General features: G+C 45.7%; 1 protein-coding gene across 1 annotated transcript; it reads right to left on the reverse strand.

Moving 5' to 3' along the window:
- Positions 1 to 376: 376 nt before the first annotated feature.
- On the reverse strand, positions 377 to 10453 carry ADAMTS1 (ADAM metallopeptidase with thrombospondin type 1 motif 1). The gene is made up of 9 exons (XM_017541912.2): positions 9267 to 10453; positions 7284 to 7630; positions 6801 to 6933; positions 5935 to 6102; positions 5213 to 5499; positions 4812 to 4998; positions 4524 to 4699; positions 2973 to 3148; positions 377 to 2812 (listed from the first exon to the last, which is right to left on the reverse strand). Exons 1-9 carry the CDS (start codon positions 10000 to 10002, stop codon positions 2113 to 2115), a joined length of 2910 nt encoding a protein of 969 aa, XP_017397401.1. The 5' UTR covers positions 10003 to 10453; the 3' UTR covers positions 377 to 2112.
- Between the last annotated feature and the right edge of the window lie 387 nt (positions 10454 to 10840).

Here is a 10840-nt window from a genome sequence, read left to right on the forward strand (position 1 = left end):
TAGTTACTTTGGAAGGAATCTGAACTTTTAAAGTTATTGATGTACCACTTAGTATTTAAAATACAGTCATTTACAAAAGGACTACCCAGAAAGTCCTGGGTTTTCCAAGGTTTCTCCAAAACCCCTCAGGTATTTCTGATGAGCAAGTGAAGCATTTAGAGGGTTTGACTCACCACGTATGTCTACCCTATATGTAATTTATTAGTCATTATTTTCTAGTTAATAGCAAAATATCTTCACATATTTTTACTTATGGGATGTAACTGAGGAAGAGATACAGATTCAAAAACATCCAGAAATTAAAGCCGTTTCCATTTAATTTATGGTATTTACCAGGGTTGGCAGGCTGAATCTACAGAACAAATCTAACCCATCATTTGTTTTTGCAAGTAGTTTTATTAGAACACGGCCATGTCCATTCACTTACTCATTCTTGATGGCTACTTTTTTGCTACAACAGCATAGTTGAGCAATTGTGACAGAGATGGTGTTGACAGGATAGTTATTGACATGATTGACAAAGTTGTGAATATTTACCATTTGGCTTTTTACAAAAAGTTTGCCAACCACTGGTAAATATTGTTAGAAACATTAGTAACAAACAATATCATATTTCTTTCTTTTTAGTAATCACGTATTCCAAGGATACAAGAAATGTATTTCACCAGAACAAAATCTTCTATTTGGCCATCTTGCTCCACCTACCTCTAGAACAAAATCTTATTGCCAAATAATTTAAGAAAACAACCAGTCTTCAGATTCAATGTTTGTATTTTCAGGTTTCCTTCCCAGGAATTAATTCCCACTTCAAAAAACAGACACACACATTCCAAAAGTGTTCTTTTATTTCTAGTAACATATATTGTATAAATACTCTATTTTATATGCACTTTCACAAAAGCGATATAATTTAAAAGTTTTTTCATTAGAAATAAATGTATAAAAATAAATATGTTATTATAGGCATTTATTACTAACTATAGTCCTTCTTGGAAGGAACACCCAAACCAATACTTATAAAGTACATATAATTTATAGTAACATATTTTACTATGTACATATGGAAAAAATCGTATTCTCACAGAAGGGCTGAATAGACATTCACTAGGATACGACTGTTGGACCAGCTGCTGGAGATGGACCTGCTACCCCTCAGCAGCCTCCCCACCATGAGACAGTGATCTCAATGTCCCCAAACCTGTGGGATTCTGTTCTACACACCCCATTTTTGTTCCAGCATTTCATCCTCCTCGTGCGATTGTACTGATTTTCATGAGACACAAGTTACTTTTTTACATCCATATTCCCTAAGCAGGTATACATGGTAGGAAAACAAAAAGTTGGAGGTACTGAGCTCATTGTGTCTCTTCTAGTTTTTTTACCAGCACCTAATACTTCACCGCTTTTTTTCCACTGTAGACTTAATGAACTTTAATAAATACATGGAATTGTTTTGTCCTCAAGGTGAATTATACAAATAAAGACTGAGATGGTACAAAAATGGAAAGAGGAAGCCGCTTGAGTCATTTCACATTGCTGATCCCTTCTCTCATGCTGAACAATCTGAACTTATTTTAATTCTTGGGAGAAATAACGTATAAACATTCTCTGAAACCACCATAGCAGCCATAAACAGTGCTGGTCAAAGATTCTATTTGTACTCCTTTCTCCCCCCATTGTTAGTGAGGTAAAGTAAAACAGGTCTCAGTAAAATCTCATCTTTCTCCTGCTATTCATTTCTCAACCCCTATGATACAAAGTATTTGATAAGTACCAGGAAACAGGGGTTGTCATAGTTCTAACTTTTCTTGACAATTGCTTCTGTTTTTTGAAACTTGTAATAGATGTAACAAAAGAAATAATAATATTAATGCCCTGGGGCTTTCTTATGCTATATCACTGCTCAGAGGTTAATAATCCTCACTAACTATCCTATCACATTTGCAATTGGCAGTTTACTCCGATGATTCAACTCCTTTTCTATCTCCCATAATCCCACCTTACTGAAACACCTCCCTGGTTACCGGCAAGATACACTGGATCCCTCCAGCTTTCTTGATTTCAGTGCACCAGTCCTTCTTCACCTTGCCTTGCCCTCAAAACTAACACTGCTTAACTGCATTCTGCCATTGTGCAAAAGTCTATGAAATGTTTAGGTTTCTTTAAAGGATCACAGCTCTCATGAGATAACACCCCCCCATCATGGGACAGACACTTCAAGGTTCTTTTTTTGTAACCCTTCCCACAGGTCTTAGAACATGATGACCACTCCCCCAGCTGCCACTGGGGGCAGGGATGGTCTGCACAAGGTCTGGTGCTGGCTGGCTTTACTTCCTTTGCACACTCTGAAGCAGGCTGTCCATTAATGTCTCGGCATTCTACCAGTCTTGTCTGCCAACCCAATTCACACGACTTAGAACATTCGCCCCATTCTTCAATGACCCATGCTGAAAAAGTGGGGATAGCATTGAAAGATTCCTTCTTCTTCTTTATGAAATAGGTGTATTTGATTTTAGGTCGAAGGGTGTTGCCCACAGTAAGAACCTGGATGGTCAAGGGCTCTTTGAGTGGGCTAAAGCTGCGAATTCTTTCCAGTGCCGCAGAGGAGCCGCTGTACCTCAAGACAACACCTTTGTACATAATGTCTTGCTCTAAGGTGGACAAAGTATAATCACCATTAAGAATATATGTGCCATCAGCAGCTTTGATGGCAAGAAAGCTGCCATTGTTCCTGGATCCCCTCTGGTTCCGCTGTTTCACTTCGATGTTGGTGGCTCCAGTTGGAATTGTAATGATATCATGATATCCAGGTCTGCAGGTGACAAAAAACAGGCATAAATCTCTGATTCATTGGCTCGCTGGGTTATTTAGCTTAAAAACACGTTAATGTTTTACAGGGTATATTTTTTCCCAGAACTGTTGAAAGGTCCATTTAAATTATAAGGTCTGTGAGTAGGTGTTTTAAAACTTACTTTGCACTAGTAACTGATCCTGATATTTTCTTACACGTAGATCCATTTCCCCCACAAACACCACATTTATCAAACTTCTTTTTGGAGTCTATGATGCGATCACAACCAGCTTTTACACACTGTCCTTGCACACAGACAGAGGTAGAATCTGGGCTACATGGAGTACCATCTACAACCTGAAAAAAGGACACAGGTCTAGCGTTACATACGAGCAAAGGAAGGCAATGGTGCTATGGTAAGTATGAACATTTTCTCTCTGCTTTCGTGACCATGCTAATTAAAAACTGTACCCTCTACCATTATGCATTTCATGCATTTACCCTTCACTTTGGCATCATTTGCTCTCTTTTTTTTTTTTTTTTTCCCGACAGAGTCTTGCTCTGTCACCCAGGCTGGAGTGCAGTGGCGTGATCTGGGCTCACTGCAACCTCTGCCTCCCGGGTTCAAGTGATTCTCCTGCCTCAGCCTCCCAAGCAACTGGGACTACAGGCACCCACCACCAGGCCCAGGTAATGTTTTTGTATTTTTAGTAGAGTTGGGGTTTCACCATATTGGCCAGGCTGGTCTGGAACTCCTGACCTCATGATCTGCCCACCTCAGTCTCCCAAAGTTCTGGGATTACAGGTGTGAGCCACCATGCCTGGCCGGCCTGTATCTTTTTCAATACTACATATAGACGTCTGAATAAGTTAGAGATTTTTAAAAAATTATTTGTCTTTTGACCTATCACTCCTCCAGCTAAGGTCAAAGAAAGTAGAGCTCTTTGTCTTTTTGTTTACTGCTGTATCTTCAGAGCCTAGAATAATTAACATTTGGTAAGAGCAGGTGCTTCGTAAATCACTTGCTGAATAGTACTGAATCTGCAACTTGGGAATATTTTCATAGCCAACAGTGCTAATGACACAAGATCATCTCAATCACATTAAATTCCATTTTCTATCTCAGATACAGATGTATCCCCTTATCAAAACAGCAAAAAAAAGATGCTTTTCCTAGTTCAATATGTGTTTTCAAACACAAAAATTATCAATACTCAGACTTCCATTTCAATTATTCTCTTTGCATCTGCTACTGCCAGTTACCCAGTAAGAAGTGATTTCAGTGCACTTGGTAGAAATAATGTATAAACATTCTCTGAAACCATAGCAGCCATAAACAGTGCTGGTCAAAGATCCTATTTGTACTCCTTTCTCCTCCCCCCCGTTGTTAGTGAGGTTACTATGTGAACAAATAATGTATCTACCTATGAGCTGTATGTGAAGCCCAGTCACACAGAAGAGCGCTTGATTTTCCAAAAAGCTTTTCTTTGTATATAAAGGAGTAATAGTAAGTGATTGCAAGCATCTAAAGTGTTAGATTTAAGCTTCATTCATAACTGAAAACAATACTAAACTCAAAGCAGGTGTTTGCCGATGCATGTAAAAAGAAGTTCAAATTTGAAACTGAAGATATGTTAATATGTAAAGCAAAGAAAGCATATCAAAAATTGCATGAAAATGTAGCAAGCCTAGGCCTGGGGTTTTAGGTAAAAATAAGGTAAAGACTAACCACCTTGGGCTGCAAAACGAAGAAGTAGCCAATGCCTTTGGCTTGGCAGATGAGCTTGCATCTGTCCTTTGGTGAGACGCCAGCATACTTGGGAATCCATTCCACCGTGGGCCCACTCCCAAAGGAAGCTTTTGAAAACTCATTGTGTGCCTCACATTGCTCTTCTCTAAAGGTTTTGCCTGGAAAGAGAATAATATGATAACACTATCGGTTTCCAATCTTGAGCCACCTGTTTGTGGACACATCTTTTTTTAATGCCATTTCTTAAAATCAGAGTCCACTGCTCCTCACCATTATTGTCTGGACAGTCCTCAATATTACAGGATCTGTAGCGCACTCGTTTGCCTTCACAGTACTTCCCTCCGTTCTTTGGGACTGGGTTGTCACATTCCCTCATTGTGTACTGAACTCCGCCGCCGCACGTTCTCGAACAGTCTCCCCAAGGCCCCCACATCCCCCAGCTTCCATGAAAAGGAGTCTAAATGGAGACACAAATCATCAGCATTAGAGTTCTCTAAAGAGAACTGTTAGGGTATCAAAGAAAATGATTGAATTTTAGAATCAATTCTAAAAATAAGCTATTGTTTTATTCCTGCTAGAGGACACAGATGGAGATGTTTAACTTGGTATCAAATCTTTTACCATCACTTTGTACTTTTCAATTCTGAATGTGATTCAGTAGAAAAACTCACATCAAAATGCTTTCTGTCGGTTTTGTTCACACACTTGCCGTCGATACACCATTTCCCTTCTCCACAGTTGGTGCCATCTGCCCAGGGGAAGTGTTTGGTTTGGCACACCAGCACCCCGCCAGAGGTGCCGGTACACCACAAAGTGGTGCATGTGCTGGCTGCATCAGGGCAGTGTTTGGATTCCTCCCCAAATGTAAACTGGCACTGCCGGTTGGCATCATATGAGGTGCCAGGGAGATCAGCCGGGAGCTGTATGGGATTCTGGGGCTTGTCCATCAAACATTCCCCTGCAAAGGAAATGCCAAGCAATATTAATACAGAGTTAGTGAGAGCATGCAAGGGTAGATCCCATTTCAGAAAATATTTATCATATGAAAAAATATATAGCAAAGTGATTTGAAAACTGTAAAGCTAGAGGGAAGAAAATGCTAAAGAGATTTAGATTACTATAAAATCTTATCCTGAGTGGGGTATTTCCATATTAACAATGACCAGAAGTTATTGATCTGCTAACAGTGTGAATGAATGGACTTTGGGAGGTACTCAACCAGAAGTACTATTTTTTAGTTGGAATTAAGATCTCGACAGTTAGGATCTGGACAGAGGCAAAGTAATTTTGAAGGGGGGGAAATAAAAAGAACAAAAAGGGAAGAGTTCATTTAACTAGACTTAATGCATGAAAGGTTGGACGCCATCTAGAGAGAATAGCTTGAACATCTCACCATGACCATTATCCAGAAATGATGTGATCATGTAGGCACTGCAAGGAGACCAAGGCTGGCTATGGTCCAAGTTGGAAAGCATTGATGCCATCATGTGGGAATCCCGGTTCACACCGTTAAGGCTGGTACATTGCTTCGCATCATCATGTGGCATGTTAAACACATGGCCTAGGAAGCAATCCAAAACCCACATTAAAATATAGATCATGGCCAGGTGTGGTGGCCTACACCTGTCATTCCAGAGGTCGAGGCCAGTGGATCATCTGAGGTCAGGCGTTTGAGACCAGCCTGGCCAACGTGGTGAAACCCATCCCTGTTCAAAACACAAAAATTAGCCGGCTGTGGTGGTGCACACATGTAATACCAGCTACTGGGAAGGCTGTGGTAGGAGAATCACTTGAACCCAGGAGAAGGAGCTTGCAGTAAGCCGAGATCAGGCCATTGCACTCCAGCCTGGGAGACAGAGTAAGACTCTATCTCAACAAAAAATAATAAATAAAATAAAATACAGATTATATGCAGCAGGTTATTTTTTCCCAACAGGGATGCTTCATTTGTCCCAAAATGATATTTCTAGAGGCAGAAATATATTTAGGAGACCATATATTTTTTGAGGCCATGTCTGCTTTTCACAGGGTATAAACAAATGTACGTTTCCAAATGTCCATAACTATTACTATCTTATTTTTCACTCTAATGAAAATGACCATGTTTGAAATGGTGAAAAATATTTTCTATAGTTTCTAAGATGCGCTAGGACCTAAAATAGTAATATTACCTATAGACTCTCCTTTTAAAATTAATATACTGTTTTACCAGTTCCCATTTCTGAATGGGGCTTAACTCCTGCTTTGAATCAGACTTACCTAATTCATGGGCTGTGGTGAAGGCAGCTTGTAAACCATCATCTTCTATGACAGAGCAGCTTCTGCTCGGATCACACACAGTTCCAACATCAGCCATCCCAAGTGTATCACAAGTCTGGGACCCACACAAGTCCTACAAAAAGCAAAGGCGGCAAATCCTTATTAACAACGGGAGCATGAACCTTGATATCTAACTTTTTTGGTCGGATGCGCCTTCACATATGCTTTGGAGCATCTACACTCATTATTGTTGAGATCAGAAGACTTAATGTGACTTTAATCAAGCTTTGTTCCTAATGCTTTTAAAATAGAACTGTGAAACTTGAGATATTAAAATTACAGTAGAAATAAGATAAACCATGCTAGCCAATTAAGCAAAGTTAACTGCAAAAACATTAGTGAAATGCCTTGTGTATATATCTGTTTGGTACAATGTAGACTCCTAAGAGGACAGTGTCACAACTGGTACCATCTTCCTCTTACCTGTCTGGTGAAAAGAATTGCTGTGTCATAGTGCTCTGTGTCCCGGTCACTGGGTGGGTTGTGCTGCTTTTGCCAGTTGCAGAAGTTCCGCAGAGTGAGGGCAGCATTGGAAGTCACTTCTGGTCCTTTCTGTTCCTCGTGGATGACCAAGATCTTCACCACCACCAGGCTAACTGAATTACGAATGCTGGGGTGTTTGTACAACCTGGCTGCCACCGAAAACAAGGTGAGAAGGTAATGCTTTAGACCACTGCCGTGGAATTCTGCCATTGAGTGGTCTGCCACAAGCATGGTTTCCACATAGCGGTGACTGGACACAAATCGCTTCTTTCTTATGCTTCCAGTTCCTGTAAAGAGAAAAAGAAAGTTTGCTTAAGGTCAGGCTGTGCAAGAATAGTTACCTTCCTAGCATATATTAGGAACGCCTAACCCGTCAAAGCAAACGAAGCAAAAATATACTCGGAACAACAATAACAAAAATATTTGCATCTCTTCAGTGAAAGTGTTATTTTAAAAGTTCTCTCCTCTCCTTTACATAAAAAAACCACGTGCTCCTCTGCCTTTCTTTAAATAAAAAGACCACGTGCTCCTTTGCCTGGTCAAGCTCTTTCTGTGTGTGTGTGTGTGTGCGTGTGTGTGTGTGTGTGTGTGTGTGTGTGAGAGAGAGAGAGAGAGAGAGAGAGGGAGCAGGATTTCTTCTGTTCTCTTTAAAATCCTACAGCCTGAACAAAGCAGTTATGCACATCATCCTACCCAATTGTAGTAAAATCTTGGAGCAAGGGTGGCAGGCAGAGGCCCTGAGTCACTCTTTCACAGGCGAGGATTCAAATCCTGAATGAGATCATCAGGCTCCACGTGGAAGGCCTCGGGTAGGGCCTGGGCTGCTGCCAAGGGGCCGGGCCTTAAGGAATCTCAGACTGCACAGCTCCGCTGTCTCATTCCAGGGGTCCCTGGGGTGCTCCGCTTTTGCCAATTCCGGGCACAAGGACCACCCACTCTGCCCAGCAGCCTTTGGCCCAACTCCCACTGCCCCAAGGAGAAAAGTTCTGGCTTCCTGGCATGATGGAGTATTTGGAACAGAGTCTTCCATTCCCGACTGAGACCCAACCTCTAGGGAAAGTCTTGACTTTGCTCCCAGGAGCAAAGGAGCAGGGGGAAAAGGGAGAATTACTTTAAAAATGACACGCAAGAGAGTTAAAGAAGGAAAAAGGCCCCGAAGTGACAAAACAAAAAGAACTGGAGAGTAAGCACTGCACACAACATAGAAGGCGTAGCAGGAAGGACCTGCAGTGACTTTCAGCAGTGCTAGGGAGCAGAATTATGGCCGCGAGAGGGAGTGCAAACTAGGAGGCGGGGCAAGCCCAGCAAAGACCTCCCAAGCAGGTTCTGCAAAGGGGCCCTGCCGCCTCCAGCCGGCTGGGTCAGCCTTATAAGAGGGGGAAGGGGACAGAAGCCTGCAGAACAGAGATCCCAGCGCAACCGCTCAGGGTACCTTCCTAGGTCATCATTCCTCCTCTGCCCTCTCCACATCCGCCCTCCTGTGAGCTCAGGATGCACGCACAGGCAGCGGTTACAAAACTCAGCCCAACGTTGCAACCCGGACAAAAGGCACACACAAAATCGTTAAAAAGAAATACACAAGGGTGGAAAGAACTCGCACAAGCTCCAACTCACTGAAGGTGGAAGGAGTCAGGTTACAAACTCTCCCTTCCCAGTCTAAATGCTTTGCTTTAGTTTGCAGAAAATCGTTAGTTTTTTTTTTTTTTTTCCCTTGGTTATTCATTATTCGGGCAAATGGAAGCATGTTTTCCAGCTGAGTTCACCAATCCAAACCTCAAACCACATTCCTCCACTCCAGGTCTCTGTGCTGTCCGCGGGCTTATGCTCCCGCTTGCCAGCAGGAGTCTACCCTGAAGTCGCGTGGGATAGAGAAAGTGAGGGGAGGAGGATGAATGGACAGACAAGCGAGAGCAATTCTTCTACCTGTGGGCTGTCCTACGCGTTGCAGTGCCGGGTCCTGCGGCGGCCACTGCGCCCCTTCCTCGTCGCCCTCCATCCCTTCTTCCCGGTCCTCCGTCTCCGTTTTCCCAGTCGGCCCGGGCTCGTCGTCCACGACCCCGCACTTGCCGCCGCTGTCGCCCTGCCGATTCCGCCGCAGGAGATGGAACTGTAGTGGTGCCGATGGCTTCTCCCCCGGCGTGGCGGTGGCTAGGCGCTCGCCGGCGGCGGGCAGCGGCTGGATGAAATACGCCTCGCCCCGCAGGTAGAAGGCGCCGCGCACGCCCTCGCAGAGGCTGAGGGCGGCAGCCGAGCTGGGATCACCATTCACGGTGCCGGAGTAGAAGCAGTGCGCCAGGTCGGTTTCCGGAAGCGGCGTCTCGGACCCGGGTCGGCGCCCCAAGTTCTGGAGCGTGAAGCCGGGCGCCAAAAAGCTGCGGTCAGGCCGGAGCTCCAGATCCAGCGGCTGGCCAAAGGCGTGCAGGCGGAGGCGCGTGGTCCCGTGTCCCGGGGCGCGCTCCAGCTCCGGGACCACCAGCTCCTCGTCCTCCTCGGCGGGGCGCCGGAGTGCGTCCGACACCGACACCGCCAGCAGCGCCGCGGCGAGCAGCAGCAACGTGGGCGTGGGCCCGAGGCACCGAGACCCCCGCGCCCGCTCCGCCGTCCCCATGTCGCTGCCCAGCTTGCGCCTTCCGAACCCCTCGGGTACAGCCTGCTGCATTGGAGCCCCAGGAGACACTGTTTGCAGCAGCGCACGGAGCGAGGGAGCTTTTGGTTCGGGTCGGGAGAGGAAAGGCTCGCTGGCCTGCTCTGGATTGCTAAAATTAACAATTTCTATTCGCTGGAGGGACGCGCAGAGCCGGCTACAGCCGAAGCTCCCGGAGTCACTAAGAGGAGGCGCTGCAGTTCTGCCGGCGCGCGGGAAGTTTTTCTTCCAGCGCAAAGTTGGAGTCACTGAGAGGCAGGCACAGGCAGAGTGGCTCTGAGGGGACGAGAAGCGCTCGGAGGCGCCTCCGGGGCTGAGGCCACGCGGGGATTGGTGCCTGGCACCCCTCTTCGTCCTCCGCCTTGGCTGCGGTGTTGCTCACTCTGAGCAGGGCTCTCCCCTCTCGGTTTGGTAGCGCACCCTGGCTTTGCAATAGCTCCTGGCCCGGAGCTGCTTTCCAGCGAGTGCAAGAACCGGGCAGCCAGGCCCGTCCTTTTATAAAGCCCAGTGAGCAAATACCGCCTCCCACCCCCCACTCCTCCCCCTTCTTGGCCCTTTTCCATCCCAAAGACGCCGCCCCAGGCTCGGTGGTTGCCGAACCCGGCTCTGCGCTGCGGGCCCGGGCGGGGGAGGGGACAGCCTCGGCGCTGGCTCCACGCCACTGCTCCTCAATCTGGAGGCGGAAGGGGCGCTGTGACCAACACTTTGTACCGCTGGGGCCGCTGCGGGGAGACTCTCCCTTCCACCGCTCTTGTGCCTCCCCGGCTTCCTGGACCACCCTTCCAACCCGCCGCCCCTCCGGAGCGGTAACTCAGTTACCGAGCTGGGCTAGAGCTGGGCTAGAGTTGCCAGG

This window comes from Cebus imitator, unplaced genomic scaffold (genome assembly GCF_001604975.1).
Source record: "Cebus imitator isolate Cc_AM_T3 unplaced genomic scaffold, Cebus_imitator-1.0 Scaffold138, whole genome shotgun sequence".
NCBI lineage: Eukaryota > Metazoa > Chordata > Mammalia > Primates > Cebidae > Cebus > Cebus imitator.

Excerpts from the sequence above, each read along its gene's own strand:
- ADAMTS1 (XM_017541912.2), bottom strand. The coding sequence starts at position 10,002 with ATGCAGCAGGCTGTACCCGAGGGGTTCGGAAGGCGCAAGCTGGGCAGC. Across the intron at positions 6,103-6,800 it reads CACCACAGCCCATGAATTAG|GCCATGTGTTTAACATGCCA; the intron begins GTAAGTCTGATT and ends ATTGCTTCCTAG. Across the intron at positions 4,999-5,212 it reads CCGACAGAAAGCATTTTGAT|ACTCCTTTTCATGGAAGCTG; the intron begins GTGAGTTTTTCT and ends GTCTCCATTTAG.